Below are 17,067 nucleotides of genomic sequence, written 5' to 3' on the forward strand. Positions count from 1 at the left end.
AGCAAGGATTTGGCAGCAGATCAAACCCCCAGCAGAGGTGCAGCCTCTTGCTTCATCTCTCACAGATGCTCTCTCTCTGTGGGTTGAGCTGAACAAAGGAAGGTTGTGAGAGCAGGCAGCAGCAGTGGCTGCTTCACCAAGAGGTGGGAAAGCTTCTGCTCCTTTCCCATGCCTGGGGTTTTGTGCCAGGCTCAGCTTGGCATTGCCTTCATTTGCAATCTAATGACCTTGGCTGGCGTGGGGAGACCTGGGCTTGCTCTGCGAGGGGCTTCCACACAGCTGTTTAATTGCTTGCCTGTGGCAAGCAGGTTGCCTGCAGGCAAAATTAAAGTGGCACCCCTTGAAAGCTTTCTAATTAGCAGCCTTCGGTGCTGTTTGATGTCTTCATCCCTGGCACAGAGAGCAGGAGGGGCTGGAAACCCTGCAGCTGGGTGGAGGCAATGCCAAGCACCACTGCAGGCTGGGCAGTGCCAGGCTGGAGAGCAGCCCTGGGCAGAGGGACCTGGGGGTGCTGCTGGAGGAGAAGCTCAGCAGGAGCCAGCAGTGTGCACTTGCAGCCCAGAGAGCCAAGCAGAGCCTGGGCTGCAGCAGCAGCAGTGTGGGCAGCAGGGCCAGGGAGGGGATTCTGCCCCTCTGCTCTGCTCTGCTGAGAGCCCACCTGGAGTCCTGCATCCAGCTCTGGAGCCCCTGGGACAAGAGGGCTGTGGAGATGCTGGAGAGTGTCCAGAGCAGGGCCAGGAGGATGCTGAGAGGCTGCAGCAGCTCTGCTGTGAGCACAGCCTGAAAGAGTTGGGGCTGTGCAGGCTGGAGCAGAGGAGGCTCCCAGGGGACCTTCTTGTGGCCTGCCAGGATCTGAAGGGGGCTCCAAAAAAGCTGGGGAGGGACTTTGGAGGCTGTGAGGGAGTGTCAGGAGTGGGGGGACTGGAGCAAAGGTGGAGGTGGGGAGAGTGAGGCTGGAGGTGAGGAGGAAGTTGTTGAGCAGGAGAGTGGTGAGAGGCTGGACTGGGTTGCCCAGGGAGGGGGTTGAGGCCCCATGGCTGGAGGTGTTTGAGGCCAGGCTGGCTGAGGCTGTGTGCAGCCTGCTCTAGGGTAGGGTGTCCCTGGGCATGGCAGGGGTTGGCACTGCCTGCTCCTTGTGCTCCCTTCCAACCCTGCCTAATTCTGTGATTCTAAGGAGAAAGGAAATGAGAAAAGAAAGGATAAGGGAAAGGAAAGGAGAAAGGATAAGGGAAGGAAAGGGAAAGGGAAAGGGAAGGGAAGGGAAAGGGAATGAAAGAAGAAAGGAAAGGAAAGGAAAGGAAAGGAAAGGAAAGGAAAGGAAAGGAAAGGAAAGGAAAGGAAAGGAAAGGAAAGGAAAGGAAAGGAAAGGAAAGGAAAGGAAAGGAAAGGAAAGGAAAGGAAAGGAAAGGAAAGGAAAGGAAAGGAAAGGAAAGGAAAGGAAAGGAAAGGAAAGGAAAGGAAAGGAAAGGAAAGGAAAGGAAAGGAAAGGAAAGGAGAAAAGGGAAGGGAAGGCAAGAGAAGGCAAAGGAAAGGCAAAGAAAGGCAAGGAAAGGAAAGGGGAGGAAAGGGGAGGGGAGGGAAAAGGAAAGGGGAGACGAAAGAGAAGGAAAGAGAAAAGGTGAAAGGGGAGGAAAGAGAAAAGAAAAGGATCGTGGGCAGCACCTTGCTGTGTGCTGCTGGTTCTCCCTGCAGCCACATTCCCAGGCTCTCAGGCTGCTGAGGTCAGGATTCCTCTCCCAGTTTGCCCTCCTCTTCTCCCCAGCCAGGACATTTCTCCCTGCCTGCGTTGCTTGGCAATTGGAGCGGAGCTCTCTCAGGTCCTGGCCTCTGCTCTGCTCTGCTGTGCTGGGCACACTGTTGAGTAGCTCAGGACTGCTCTGCCAGAGGATGCACATCCAGGCTGGACTTTTTGTCTTCCAGATGTGGGGTTTGGGGGTGGATTTTGCTGCATTTGCTGTGGAGGTGATGGTTTCTAGGTCCCACTTCCCTCTTAGCTCCCCAGACATCATTTTTTCCCTTGCTGCCTGGTGTCTAGAAAGAGAATTTCTCCTGGAACTGAAACCAGGGATTGATTTTTCTCTTGTTTTATAAGGGGGGGGGGGGGGGGGGGGGGAAAGATGAGCCCCAAAGCCACCTCGTGCCACCCAGTCTGTCACAGATCACTGCCTGGGAATACTGAGCTCATTTCCCAAGCATGCAGAAACAAACCTGGGAATTCATTAAACTAGAGGAAATCTTCTCCCAAATGAGTCCCTTGCCAGGCTGTGCAGTTTGGCACAGAAAACATCCATTTGGGCTTTGTTAGAGCAGGGAAAAGGGGGAGAAAGGACTCAGCACAGAGTCATGGAATGGCTCAAGGTTGGAAGGGAGCTCAGAGCTCCTCTCCTGCACCCTCCATACCACGCCCAGGGACACCTCTCAGCCAGGCTCAGCTGCTCCAGGCCTCATCCAGCCTGGCCTGCAGCACCCCCACAGAGGAGGCAGCCACAGCCTCCCTGGGCAGCCTGTGCCAGAGGCTCAGCAGCCTCCTCCTCAGCAACTGCTGCCTCAGCTCCAATCTGAGCCTGCTCTGCCTCAGCTCCCAACCCTTCCCCCTTGGCCTGTCCCTGGACAGCCTTAGCCAAAGTCCCTCTGCAGCCTTCCTGCAGGATGCCTTCAGCTCCTGGCAGCAGCTCTGAGGTGCCCCTGGAGCCTTCTCTTCTGCAGCCTGCACCCCCCCAGCTCCCTCAGCCTGTGCTCACAGCAGAGCTGCCCCAGCCCTGGGCTGCTCCTTGTGGCCTCCTCTGTGCTGCCTGCAGCAGCTCTGTGCCCTCCTGCTGCTGGGGCCAGCAGCCCTGGAGGCAGCCCTGGAGGTGAGGAGTGAGCAGAGCAGAGCCCAGGGGCAGGATCCCCTCTGCTGCCCTGCTGCCCCCCCTGCTCTGGCTGCAGCCAGCACACAGCTGCCTGCTGGGCTGCAGGAGGGCACTGCTGGCTCCTGGGCAGCTGCTCAGCACCCAGCACCCCCAGGCCTCTCTCTTCAGGGCTGTTCTCAGCCCTCCCTGCCCCCATTTCAGCACTCCAATACCCTCCACAACCAAAAAAGTGTCTCCTTTCTACCAACCTAAATCTCCCTCTTTCAGTTTCCAACCACCACCTCTTGTCCAGTCCCAAGAGGCTCCTCTAAATAATCCTTGTCCCCACCTTTCTTCTCCCCCCTCCTGCCTTGCACAGGCCAATATTTGCTTAGCTGCTTCAGAGCAAGCTTCTCCTTTGCAGCCTTCCTGAAAGGGGCTCCAGACTCTGGAGCTGCTGTTTAAAGTTGGCACACACTGAGCCTGAAGGAAGGAGGAGATGAATCCTCTGCTTTTCGTTTCTGCCAGCCCACTCCACCCCCAGCCTGACCTTAGCAGCCTCCCTGGATGGAAGGCAAGGGTGAGAAGCTGATCTGGTCCCACCAGCCTCAGCCCCTTGCTGGTGGATTTGGCCATGCTGGGTTGTGAGCTGATCTAAAGGGCAAGCTCTGAGCCCCTTCAGACTCCTTTGGAGCTCTTCTTGCTCTTTGGTTTGGGCAGCAGAGGCCTGGAAATCGGAGAGGAGAGGAGAGGAGAGGAGAGGAGAGGAGAGGAGAGGAGAGGAGAGGAGAGGAGAGGAGAGGAGAGGAGAGGAGAGGAGAGGAGGAGAGAGGAGAGGAGGAGGGGAGGGATGGGGAGGAGAGGAGAGAGGAGGAGGGGAGGGATGGGGAGGGGGGAGGAAGAGGAGAGGAAGAGGAGAGGGCTTCAGGGCTGCTGTGCCCAGCTCTGCACCCAGCCTGGCTTTGTGGCTCTCAGTAGCTCCAGGCAGGCCAGAGGCAGTGCACGTCTGGAGCCTGTTGTTTCCCATCCCTGTGGCCTGACTTCCAAGCAGGGTGAACATTTGCCAGCCTCTGCCTGTCCTCTGGGGTGGGAAAGGCTTCCAGTCTCCCGGGCTCCTTCCCAGGCACCTCTTGCCAAGCCCTAATTACGAGAGGAGGATGATAAACAAGGCTCTTGCCAGGGCTGCCTTCCTGCAGACAGCTTCCTCCCGCGCTCCTCTTCATCCCTTCTGCTGCTGCTTTGTTGCACGACAAAGGCTGCCCAATATTGAGGCAAGCAAGTTCCAGGGGACTGATCCCTTCCATTTCCTCTCCTCATCTGATTTTTTTCCCCAGTCTTCATGAACCATCCTTGTCCCTGCAGCAGCCTGGGCGAAGGGGAAGAGGGAAGGGAGGGATTGGCTGCGCTGCCTGCTGAGGGGCTGGGGCTGGAGGTTGAGGAGGGTTCCATCCCCCTCCTGCCACAGCCCTGTGCAAGGGACCTTAAAGCTCAGCCAGTTCCAACCCCCTGCCGTGAGCAGGGACCCCTCCCACCAGCCCAGGCTGCTCAAGGACTCATCCAGCCTGGCCTGGGACACTCCAGGGAGGGCATCCATGGCCTCCCTGAGCAACCTGTGCCAGTATCTCCTCACCCTCACTCCAAAGAATTCTCTCCTACTCTCCAGTCTCAATCTCTCCTTTTCCACCCTCAGTCCATTCCCCTCATCCTGTCACTCCCAGCCCTTGCCAGAAGTCTCTCCCCAGCTCTCCTGTAGCTCCTTCAGGTTCTAGAAGGTTGCTCTAAGGTCTCTCTGGAGTCTTCTCCAAGCTGAGCAGCTCCAACTCTCCCAGCCTGACCTCCCCACAGGGGATGTTCTCCAGCCCTCTGATCATCTCCTCTGGATCCTCTTCACCATCTCCAGGTCCTCCTTGTGCTGGGGGCCCCAGAGCTGGAGGCAGTGCTGCAGGTGAGGTCAGAGCAGAGGAGCAGAGTCCCCTCCCTGCCCTGCTCTCTCTCTGCTCTGGCTGCAGCCAGCACACAGCTGCCCCTGGGCTGCCAGCGACCACTGCTGCCTCCTGGGCACTTTGACACCAGCTGACACCCCCAAGGCCTTCTCTGCCAGGCTGCTCTCTCCAGCCACTCCTCACCCAGCCTGGATTTGTGTCCACCATGCCCATCAAACCATGCCCACAGGTGCCATGGCCACAGGTTTCTTCAACACCTCCAGGGCTGGTGGCTCCAGCACCTCCCTGGGCAGCCTCTGCCAATCCCTCACCACTCTTCCAGCAGGGAATGTTTTGGTTTGGTGCATTTTGGCACCACCTGACACCCCCAAACCCTGCTCCTCAGAGCTGCTCTCCAGCCACACCTCTCCCAGAGAGAGACTTCCATGTCCCTGTCTCAGCTTCTCAGCCTAGGGCAAGGATTTCCTCCTAGGCAAGGATGTGGTAGAGGTGATCCTGCTGTGTGTGGGGGTGGGGTGGGGTGGGGTGGGCTGGATGAGCTGTGCAGGTCCCTTCCAGCCTCTAACACTCTGTGCTTCTGTGGCTTTATTAATTGCCTGGAATAATGGAATCATCAATTAATTACCATTATTTAATGAATGCTTTGGATCCTCTGCAGCAGAGCCTAAACTTCAGCAAGAGAAAGGTCAGCATTCCTCCTAGCTCAGCATGTATCTGGGGAGAGGGGGGACACACACAGGCTGAGGTCAGCAGATTCCAAAGTCAGGAGCTGCTTTTTGTGCTCTCCAATCAAGGCCTTTTGATTTCTCACACAGTGCAGGCAGAAGGAGCTTGTTCCTGTCCTACATCTCAGCCTTGCCCCAGAGGAAAGGTGTGTGGGGGTTATTTAGCTCTGAGAGGAGGCTGATGGGGATGTGGCTCCTCCTCAGGAGGCCATGAACATCATCATGCTCTGAGGTCAGGCTGGTGTGCAGCTTGGAGAAGAGAAGGCTCCAGGGAGAGCTTCTGCAGGGCTGGAAGGGGCTGAGAAGAAAGCTGGGGATGGAGTTTTGAGCAGGAGAGGAGAAAGGGAGATGGTTTGGAACTCAAAGAGGGAGACTTGAAGTGGATCTAAAGGAGAAATTCTTCACTGTGAGGGTGGTGAGACACTGGCACAGGTTGCCCAGGGAGGCTGTGGAAGTCCCCTCCTTGGAAGTGTTTAAGGTCAGGTTGGATGAGTCCTTGAGCAAGCTGGGGCTGCTTAGGCTGCAGGAGAGAAGGCTGAGAGGAGCTCTGCTCAGTGTCTCTCCCTAGCTGAGGGGTGGGTGTCAAGTGGAAGGGGCCAAGCTGTTTTGGGGGGTGCAGAGCAAGAAGCCAAGGAGCAATGGATGCAGAGTGGAAGAGAGAAGGTTTGAGCTGAGCAGGAGGAGGAGAAACCTCTTTGGTGTGAGGGTGGCAGAGGCCTGGAGCAGGCTGCCCAGAGAGGCTGTGGAGTCTCCTTCTCTGGAGCCTTTCCAGACTCACCTGAATGAGCTTTTGTGTGAGCTGCCCTGGGGGATGCTGCTTTAGCAGGCAGGTTGGACTTAGTGATCTCTGGGAGTCCCTTCCAACCTCTAACATTCTGTGAAGCTGGAGAGGGGAGGTTGAGACTGGAGATGAGGAAGAAACTGTTGGCAGTGAGGGTGAGGAGACACTGGCACAGGCTGCCCAGGGAGGCTGTGGCTGTCCTCTCCCTGGAGGTGTCCAAGGCCAGGTTGGATGAGTCCTTGAGCACCCTGGGCTGGTTGGAGGTGTCCCTGCCCGTGGCAGAGGGGTTGGCACTGGCTCAGCTTTCAGGTCCCTTCCAAGCCAGCAGGTTTCCAGCAGGGCAGCTCCAAGCTGTCCTGCTGCCTGCTCTTCTTCCCCCGCAGCGCATCGCCTGTCTCCCGGCAGCTTTCTCTTCCAGCTCCCTTTCTAATCAGCATCTCCTTTGCTTTAACAATTGCTCCTTCTGTGCTATCTTGGGGTGGGAGAAGAAGTGTTGAGCAGGCTAATTAATGAAGCTGTAATTGTTGGCAAGTCAATTGGTGCCAGCATTGAGCCTTTGATTGGTTTTACTTATCCCGAGGTAAGAGCGGAAGGAGTTAATGACGTAGCAAATTGAGCATCCATCATCAGAGCCTCCTTTGGCAAGAAGCAGCTTTTATTGATGAACTCCATTTGAAAAGAATTAACCCTCCCCCAAAAAAAAAACCCAACCCAACCCAAACCCCAGACCAAACTCTTCCCCTCCCCAAGCACAGTTTGGAAGCAAAGATGGTTGAGGTTCCTGCCTGGAACCGTCGCTGGATGGCTGCGCAGGCAAATGCGGCGCCTAATAAAGCTTAATGACTGATTTCCCCATTAATCACGATGGAGAATGTGCTTCATTAAGGTAATTAACTGAGCCAGTTGCTTAAGTGACAGTTAGCAGACAGCAATTCCCCAGTTCCTTGGCTTTCCTCTAAATAAAACACCAGAGGGGCTCAGCCAGCACCGCTGCGGCGTCTTTATCGGAGGGGCTGTCAGAAACTGAGCTCTTGGCACTGCTTCTCCTCAGCTGGGGATGTGCTGGCTGGCACTGGGTGGCACTGGGTGGCACTGGGTGCATCCAAGCCTTGTGGCAGTCAGCTCACACATGCTTAGAGTGAGAGAAGTGTTATGGGTTGGGAAAGACCTCTAAGATCATCAGGTGCAAGCATTGAGATAGAAAGGAGAAATTAGAATGAGGGCCAGGAGGATGCTGAGAGGCTGCAGCAGCTCTGCTGTGAGCACAGCCTGAAAGAGTTGGGGCTGTGCAGGCTGCAGCAGAGGAGGCTCCCAGGGGACCTTCTTGTGGCCTGCCAGGATCTGAAGGGGCTACAAAAAAGCTGGGGAGGGACTTTGGAGGCTGTGAGGGAGTGGCAGGAGTGGGGGGACTGGAGCAAAGGTGGAGGTGGGGAGAGTGAGGCTGGAGGTGAGAAGGAAGTTGTTGAGCAGGAGAGTGGTGAGAGGCTGGCAGGGGTTGCCCAGGGAGGTGGTTGAGGCCCCATGGCTGGAGGTGTTTGAGGCCAGGCTGGCTGAGGCTGTGTGCAGCCTGCTCTAGATGATTCTGGAGCTAACAGCTTGGGCTGATGGGAGGTATCAGTGCCCATGGCAGGGGGATTGGAACTGGATGATCTTTAAGCTCCCTCCCAACCCATCCTAAGGTTCTATGATTTGAACTCTTTACAACCCTCCAAGGGTGGAAATTCCTCTCCTAATTTGTGTCTTCACCTCCTTGCCCATCAGCAAGGAGATGGAGCTCAGCAGATGACTCTGGAGCTAACAGCTTGGGCTGGTGAGAGGTGTCTCTGCTAGTGGCAGAGGGTTTGGAACTGGATGATCTTTAAGCTCCCTCCCAACCCATTCTAAGGTTCTATGATTTGAACTCTTTACAACCCTCCAAGGGTGGGAGTCCCTCTCCTGACCTTGTGGCTTCACCTCTTTGCCCATCAGCAAGCTGGAAAGTGAAGTCCTGAGCCCCGTGCTGAAGGCAGGGATGTGGAAGGTTTATCTGCTGTGGGGACCATTTGTAGGCACTTGGAGCAGTTTGGGGAATGAGCTGAGGGATGCCAGACTTGGAATCCTTCAATCCCCTGCTGCTGTTGTGCCATCTCCCTGCGCATCCTTCCCTCCGCAGCTGCCTCTGCCTGAGGGTGGTGATGTGCCCGGGGTGGAGCAGAGGAGGGGGCTCTGGGGGTGGGCAGAAGGGCAGCAGCTCAGCTCTTTGCTCTTTCCTTGTCTCCTCAGAGCTCCTGTCCTGGTCTTCCAGCATGAATCCTGTTTATAGCCCCGTGCAGCCTGGGGCCCCCTACGGAAACCCGAAGAACATGGCCTACACAGGTAGGACTGGGGGCACTGCCCCTTCCTCTGCCAGGGCTGGGGGCACTGCCCCTTCCCTCTGCCAGGGCTGGGGGCACTGCCCCTTCCCTCTGCCAGGGCTGGGGGCACTGCCCCTTCCTCTGCCAGGGCTGGGGGCACTGCCCCTTCCTCTGCCAGGGCTGGGGGCACGGCCCCTTCCCTCTGCCAGGACTGGGGGCACTGCCCCTTCCCTCTGCCAGGACTGGGGGCACTGCCCCTTCCCTGAGCCAGGGCTGGTGCTCACTGCCCCTTCCCTCTGCCAGGGCTGGGGGCACTGCCCCTTCCCTCTGCCAGGGCTGGGGGCACTGCCCCTTCCTCTGCCAGGGCTGGGGGCACTGCCCCTTCCCTCTGCCAGGACTGGGGGCACTGCCCCTTCCCTGAGCCAGGGCTGGTGCTCACTGCCCCTTCCCTCTGCCAGGGCTGGGGGCACTGCCCCTTCCCTCTGCCAGGGCTGGGGGCACTGCCCCTTCCCTGAGCCAGGGCTGGTGCTCTCTGCCCCTTCCCTCTGCCAGGACTGGAGGGCACTGCCCCTTCCTTGCTTGTCCATCTGTGATCATGAACGAGAGCCTGATCCCTTGGGGAAGTGAGCTGCCAGCAGGGAGCCAGGTGGGAATGTGGCTCGCTGGGAGACAGCTCTTCAGCAAGGGCACTGCTGTGAGGTCAGTGAGAGGAAATGGAGCTCAGTTCTTAGGAGGCAAACTCCAAAGGCTCAAAAGAGGCTTCCTGGGGAGGTATGAACCACGCAGGACACTGCTGGAGCTGGTGGGGTTTGGTTCTGCAGCTGAAGCAGGCAGTGTGGTGGAGTGCTGCTGCTGTACAAGTGAAGGTGGCAGAGGGGAGAGGCTGTGCTTTGGGGGGGGATGTTGATGTGTGGTTTTCCTTCTAGGTGCTGATCAAAACTCCATTTTATTGGCTCATTTTTTTTGGGGGGGGGGGTTGGTTCTTGAGGGATGCTTTGGCTGGAGGCAATCCCAGCAAGGCTGCTGTGTGTTTGAAGCTCATCTTTTGGGCTCAAAGATGTCGCCAATAATCTTTGATCCTTTGGGAGTGAAGAAAGCACAAAAAAGAAAGGCCCTGGAAAATGTTTCTCCTAATTCTGTAACTCATGGGGAGCTAAAGAATTGAGCTGAGAGTGAAAGGCAGCTTGGGAAAGCTCAGCTGAGGTCTCTGTGTGTGTGTGGGGGGGTTTGCCCATGGATTAAGTCCTTCACATCTTGTAAGCCCCTTACAAAATCAGCTTTGGGAGGCAGTTTTCATCCTCACGTTGGGTTGGCTGTGATGAGTTGGTAAGCCTCAGATGGGGTTCAGAGTGCCAGTTTGAGTGCCTTGGCTTCTAAACCTCGTGGGGGACGTTGCTGGGTGGAGGAGAGTGGCCAAGAGCAGATGGAAATGGACATCTGGTTGGGGCTCCTGGTCACAAGGAGCATGGCTGGAGAAGGGCAGTGTGGTTGGAGTGGATGATGTCAAGTTTGGGTTGCTCACTCCAAGAAGGGCATTGAAGGGCTGGAGCAGGTCCAGAGAAGGGCAACAAAGCTGGGGTAGGGTCTGGAGAGCAGGGCTGGGGAGGAGCAGCTGAGGGAGCTGGGGGGGTTGAGCTTGAGAAGAAGAGGCTGAAAGACCTCTTTGCTCTCTGCAGCTCCCTGAAAGGAGCTTGGAGCCAGGTTGGGGTTGGGCTCTTCTCCCTAGTCTCAGGGGATAGGAGAGAAATGGCCTGGAATTGTGTCCAGGGGAGGGTTAGGTTGGAGAGGAGGAAACATTTCTTTGCTGCAGGAGTGGTGAGGGATGGGCAGAGGCTGCCCAGGGAGGTGCTGCAGTCCTCATGCCTGGGGGTGTAGAAGGAACCTGTGGCCATGGCACTTGGGGCCATGGCTTGATGGCCTTGGTGGGGTTGGGTTGAGGCTTGGGCTGGGTGATCTTGGAGATCTCTTCCAACCTACCTCCCCTGTGCAGAGAGCCTGAGAGCCCTGGGGCTGCTTAGGCTGCAGGAGAGAAGGCTGAGAGGAGCTCTGCTCAGTGTCCATCACTAGCTGAGGGGTGGGTGTAAAGTGGAGGGGGCCAAGCTCTTTTGGGGGGTGCAGAGCAAGAAGCCAAGGATCAGTGGATGCAGAGTGGAAGAGAGAAGGTTTGAGCTGAGCAGGAGGAGGAAAAAGTTGTTTGGTGTGAGGGTGGCAGAGGCCTGGAGCAGGCTGCCCAGAGAGGCTGTGGAGTCTCCTTCTCTGGAGGCTTTCCAAGCTCCCCTGGATGCATCCCTGTGTGACCTGCCCTGGGGGATGCTGCTTTGGCAGGGGCTTGGCCTGGCTGATCTCTGGAGGTCCCTTCCAACCCCTCTATCAGTAGGGCTGTCTGCAGTGCTGCCAGGAGACCTCTCTGCTACTCCACAGAGCAGAAAGTTCCTCAAAGGCATTTCTTTTACCCCATTTTTGGTCTTTTTTCCCCCCATCAATGCATGTTTCCTGCTTTGTGGGAGATAGCAGAGCTCAGGGGAGCTTTGGTCTCACACTCAAAGCACTCCAGGCTTGGGGAAGTAAAAGAAGGAGTGAGGATGTCTTCAAAAGCAGCACCCTTCTGAGGGGGTTGCAGCAGACTCCAGCAGTGCTGGGGTGACAGAAAGAGCTCCTAAGTGCAGAGTCATTTTCCTGCACTAAAAAGAGAGAGCAGCAACTTTGGTGCTTTCCAGCACCCCCCAGAGAGTGCTCAGGCCAAGAGTCTGCTTCTCTCCCTCTTTGCTTGGTGTGGTTTCTGCTTCTTTTGATTCTTGCTGGCATGTGCTCAGAGCTCCCCCATGGCATCCATGTGGTGGAGCTGTTCTCTGCCACCTTCCACACCACCCTGCATGCTTTAGTCTTCCAACCTCAGCACTTCTATGAGGGTGGCAGAACACTTGGCACAGGCTGCCCAGGGACGTGCTGGTGGCCACTTCCCTGGGAGCATTCAGGGTCAGGCTTGAAGCAAGCTGGTGTGGTTGGGAATGTCCCTGCTTACCACAGGGGGGTTGGACAAGAAGACCTTCAAAGGTCCCTCCCAACCCAATGCTTTCTGACTCAGAGTTCTTTCAGGGCTTACTCAGGTTGGGTATTAGGAAGCACTTCCTCATGAAAGGGTGATTGGAATCATAGAATTGATCAAGCAGGTTGGAGGAGACCTTCAGGATCATCCAGTCCAACCTAGCACCCAGCCCTGTCCAGTCAACCAGACTGCACTGGCATGGGCTGCCCAGGGAGGTGCTGGAGTCCCCATCCCTGGGGGCATGGAAGAAACCTGTGGCCATGGCACTTGGAGACAAGTTTTAAGGGCCATGGAGGTCTTAGGTTGATGACTGATGCTAAAGGACACTTCCAGCCTCAGCACTTCTGGGAGGGTGGCAGAACACTTGGCACAGGCTGCCCAGGGAGGTGCTGGAGGCCACTTCCCTGAAGGTCTGTAAGAGAAGCTTGCCTGTGGCACTTGCTGGCATGGCTTAGCTGATGTGGTGGTCTTAGGTCATAGGCTGGACTTGATCATCTCAGGGGTCCTTTCCATCCTCCCTGACTCTGTGCCTGCTGCTCAGCTAAAGCTGATTTCCCTCTCCCCTCCCCTTTCCTTTTGCCCTCCCTCAGCACATTTCTGGGCAGCACAGAGGCTGAGGAGCCAAAAGGCTTCGATGCCAAAGCAGGCAGGGTTGGGGCTGCTCCCAGTCCTCCTTCTCCACTCTGCATTCATGTCTACACCTCCCATTGATTGGGAACTGCCCTGTCTGGGTTTAATTAGTGGAGCCAAAGCCTCCTGCTTGTGTAAAACAGGGGTTTGAAGCCTGTTCAGGGCGTTGAGTTGATTTCAGGCTGATTAAAGATGTATGAAGTGGGTACAGGGAAGACTTTTCCCCCCCTCTGGCTCTTCTTCATGTTTATTAATTGATGTGTACAGAGCAAGACAGCAAAAAGCAGACTTGGCTGGGAGCAAAATGAGCTCTGACTTGTGTGGGCTCTTGCTGGTTTTGTGTTGAAAGGGAGAATATCTCTGCAGGAAGATTCCCAAACAGCTTAGGGAGTCATGGAATTGTTGTGGTCTTCCTCAGTGCTGAGCCCAGTTCCCTTTGGGGTCCTAATCAATGGTTTGGATGAGGGAGTTGAGGGCAGCCTCAGGCAGTTTGCAGGTGACACCAAGTTGGGGGAGATGTTGATGTTGCAAAGGGCTCTGGCCAGGCTGGAGCTGTGGGCTGAGGTCACTTGTGTGAGGTTCAACCAGGCCAAGTGCTGGGTCCTGCTCCTGGCTTGCAACAACTCCATGGAGGCTGCAGGCTTGGGGCAGGATGGTTGGGAAGTGCCCAGCAGAAAAAGAGCTGGGGGTGCTGGGTGGCAGCAGGTGGGCAAGGAGGGCAGCAGCAGCCTGGGCTGGGGCAGCAGTGGTGTGGGCTGCAGCAGCAGGGCAGGGATTGTGCCCCTGGGCTGGGCACTGGGGAGGGCACAGCTCAAATCCTGCCTTCAGTTTTGGGCTCCTCACTCCTAGAAGGATGTTGAAGGGTTGGAGCAGGTCCAGAGAAGAGCAAGAAAGCTGGGAAAGGGTCTGGAGAACAGGGCTGGGGAGGAGCAGCTGAGGGAGCTGGGGGGGGGTGAGGCTGGAGAAGAGGAGGCTGAGGGCAGACCTCATTGCTCTCTGCAGCTGCTCGAGAGGAGGTTGCAGTGAGCTGGGGTTGGTCTCTTCTGCCTAGTCTCAGGTGACAGGAGGAGAGGAACTGGCCTGGAATTGTGCCAGGGCAGGGTTAGAGTGGAGAGGAGGAACAATCCCTTTGCTGCAGGAGTGGTGAGGCACTGGCAGAGGCTGCCCAGGGAGGTGCTGCAGTCCCCATGGCTGGGGGTGGTGAAGAAGGCTGTGTGGATGTCACCTGGGGCCATGGTTTGATGGCCATGGTGGGGTTGGGTTGAGGCTTGGGCTGGATGATCTTGGAGGCCATTTCCAATCCAGGCAACTCTGTGATTCTGTAGAGCAGGTTTCTTGAGGCCCCATCCAGCCTGACCTGGAATGCTCCCAGGGATGTGGCATCCACATTCTCAGTGGGCAACCTCTTCCAGGATCTCACCATGAAGGATTTCTGTTCTCTATCTGCTCTAAATCTGCCCTCTTTAGCTTTACAGAACTGCTGCTTTCCTGCCTCTGTGCCTTTTAATCCCCTACATGGACCTGCTTTGTGCTCTGCCAGTTGTGGCTGCAGTATTGATTTTGGCTTTTCCCTCCAGTGGAAGAGAACTAAAAAGCTTAAATGGTTAGGGCTGAAAAGGGATGGAGGAAATCTGTGTGGGGTGGAGAAAAGCAGAGGTGGAAAGAAGGGAGGGTGCTGGAGAGGTGGTTTGAGGAGAGGAAGACTCCTTCATTTCTTAGAACTGCTGAACTCTTCAGTCTGGAAGGCAGCTCAGAGCTCCTCTCCTCCACACCATGCCCAGGGACACCTCTCAGCCAGACTCAGCTGCTCCAGGCCTCAGCCAGCCTGGCCTGCAGCACCCCCACAGAGGAGACAGCCACAGCCTCCCTGGGCAGCCTGTGCCAGAGGCTCAGCAGCCTCCTGCTCAGCAACTTCTGCCTCAGCTCCACTCTGAGCCTGCTCTGCCTCAGCTCCCAACCCTTCCCCCTTGGCCTGTCCCTGGACAGCCTTAGCCAAAGTCCCTCTGCAGCCTTCCTGCAGGATGCCTTCAGCTCCTGGCAGCAGCTCTGAGGTGCCCCTGGAGCCTTCTCTCCTGCAGCCTGCACCCCCCCAGCTCCCTCAGCCTGTGCTCACAGCAGAGCTGCCCCAGCCCTGGGCTGCTCCTTGTGGCCTCCTCTGTGCTGCCTGCAGCAGCTCTGTGCCCTCCTGCTGCTGGGGCCAGCAGCCCTGGAGGCAGCCCTGGAGGTGAGGAGTGAGCAGAGCAGAGCCCAGGGGCAGGATCCCCTCTGCTGCCCTGCTGCCCCCCCTGCTCTGGCTGCAGCCAGCACACAGCTGCCTGCTGGGCTGCAGGAGGGCACTGCTGGCTCCTGGGCAGCTGCTCAGCACCCAGCACCCCCAAGCCTCTCTCTTCATTCCTGCCCCCAGCCTGGGTTTGTGCCTGGGCTTGGCCTGAGCAAGCACTTAGAGGCTGGGTGAGGAATTTCCTTGTGTGTTGATTGCTTCTGTGGAGTATTGACCCAGAACCTGAAATCCTTCACTCAGGGGAGAAAGAAGCTTTGCTGTTGGTCATGAATCAGAGAATCATTTGGTTTGGAAGGGATCTCCAAAGATCCTCTAGATCATCTTTATCTGTATCTAGGTCTAGATATAGATTTAGACCTGGATCTACATCTGTGTTCACATCTATATCATCTCTCTCTATTTCTGCTTCTGCTTCTATTTCTATTTTATGTAGTTTTATTTGTGGTTTTATTTCCTTCCTCTGCCTTTCTGTTCTCTGCCTATATTCATTTTCTACATCCAGTCTATTTTACTACTGTGCTTTCACCCCCACACCTTAATTTAAGCCTGACCACAATGAGCTTCCAACCCAAGACCTTAGTTTAAGCTTGCCCCTGATGTGCTTCCAACCCAAGACCTTGGTTTAAGCTTGACCCTGATGAGTTTCCAACCTAAGACCTTAGTTTAAGCTTGCCCATAATGAGCTTCCAACCCAAGACCTTAGTTTAAGCTTGCCCACAATGAGCTTCCAACCCAAGACCTTAGTTTAAGCTTGCCCCTGATGAGTTTCCAACCTAAGACCTTAGTTTAAGCTTGCCCACAATGAGCTTCCAACCCAAGACCTTAGTTTAAGCTTGCCCCTGATGAGCTTCCAACCCAAGACCTTAGTTTAAGCTTGAACCTGATGTGCTTCCAACCCAAGACCTTAGTTTAAGCTTGCCCCTGATGTGCTTCCAACCCAAGACCTTAGTTTAAGCTTGAACCTGATGAGCTTCCAACCCAAGACCTTAGTTTAAGCTTGAACCTGATGTGCTTCCAACCCAAGACCTTAGTTTAAGCTTGAACCTGATGAGCTTCCAACCCAAGACCTTAGTTTAAGCTTGAACCTGATGTGCTTCCAACCCAAGACCTTGGTTTAAGCTTGACCCTGATGAGTTTCCAACCCAAGACCTTAGTTTAAGCTTGCCCCTGATGTGCTTCCAACCCAAGACCTTGGTTTAAGCTTGACCCTGATGAGTTTCCAACCCAAGACCTTAGTTTAAGCTTGCCCCTGATGAGCTTCCAACCCAAGACCTTGGTTTGAGCTTGACCACAATATGCTTCCAATCCCACACCTTACTCTTTGAATAAAGCCTGTGAGAGAAGAGAGGAGGAGGAGGAGGAGGAGGAGGTCCTTAAGCTTTAGTGGCAGAGAACAAGGTCAGGCTGGTGGAGAGGAGCTGGTGGTGCTGTAGCAGTGTGTGGGGTGAGGATGATCATAGACTGGCTTGGGTTGGAAGGGTCCTTCCAAGCTCATCCAGACCAATCCCTCTGCAGTCAGCAGGGACATCTACAACTCAGGGAGCCAAACAAGCTGACCTGGAATGGCTGCAGGGATGGGGATGCTGCCAGCTCCCTGGGCAGCCTCGGCCAGGGTCTCACCACCCTCCACCTAAAGCATTTCAAAGCTGAGGCAAGTGGTATGGGGGCTTGCAGGGCTCACAAGTGAGGAGGTTCTGCAGCTCAGGTTGGCCATTACACCAATCTTTGACCAGGATGATGAGGTTAAGCTACTCCCATTCCCAAATTATGGATGCTGGAACATGCCCAGAGAAGGCCATGAGGATGAGCAGAGGGCTGGAGCTGCTCTGCTGTGGGGACAGGCTGAGAGAGTTGGGGCTGTGCAGGCTGGAGAGGAGAAGGCTCTGAGGAGACCTCACTGTGGCCTTGCAGTGTCTGAGGGGGCTACAGGACAGCTGGGGAGGGACTTTTGAGGCTGTCAGGGAGTGATAGGAGTGGGGGAGATGGAACAAAAGTAGAAGTGAGGAGATTCAGATTGGATGTCAGGAAGAAGTTGTTCAGCATGAGGGTGCTGAGAGCCTGGCACAGGTTGCCCAGGGAGGTGTTGGCAGCCTCATCCCTGGAGCTGTCTAAGGCCAGGCTGGATGTGGCTGTGAGCAGCCTGCTCTGGTGTGAGGTGTCCCTGGGCATGGCAGGGGGGTTGGAGCTGGCTGCTCCTTGAGGTCCCTTCCAGCCCTGACAGTCCTCTGATTCTGTGGTGCTGTCTGATCTCAGACTCCCCTCTTGGTTCCAAACCATCTCCCCTTGTCCTGTCCCAACAGGTCCTGCTCAAAACTCTGTCCCCAGCTTTTCCTCTCAGCCCCTTCAAGCCCTGCAAGGTCACCAGAAGCTCTCCCTGGAGCCTCCTCTTCTCCAGGCTGCACAGTTCCAACTCTCCCAGCCTGACCTCCCAGCAGAGCCCTTCCAGCCCTTCTGTCACCTCTGTGGCCTCTTCTGGCCCTGCTCCAGCAGGTCCCTG

At 56.0% G+C, this 17,067-nt stretch overlaps 1 protein-coding gene across 5 annotated transcripts in view; it reads left to right on the plus strand.

The window, feature by feature from the left end:
• Window positions 1–17,067, plus strand: part of FAM168A (family with sequence similarity 168 member A) — a 118,115-nt gene that overhangs the window by 60,289 nt on the left and 40,759 nt on the right. For 4 of the 5 annotated variants that reach the window (XM_064144193.1, XM_064144192.1, XM_064144195.1 and 1 more), the window contains exon 2: window positions 8,543–8,635. The exons of the other annotated variant lie outside the window; for it this stretch is intronic. In XM_064144193.1, coding sequence (XP_064000263.1) covers window positions 8,566–8,635 — 70 coding nt within the window. In that variant the 5' untranslated portion in view covers window positions 8,543–8,565. The remainder of the gene's footprint in view (window positions 1–8,542; window positions 8,636–17,067) is intronic. 5 annotated transcript variants of the gene reach the window in all.

Source organism: Pogoniulus pusillus, chromosome 6 (genome assembly GCF_015220805.1).
Source record: "Pogoniulus pusillus isolate bPogPus1 chromosome 6, bPogPus1.pri, whole genome shotgun sequence".
NCBI lineage: Eukaryota > Metazoa > Chordata > Aves > Piciformes > Lybiidae > Pogoniulus > Pogoniulus pusillus.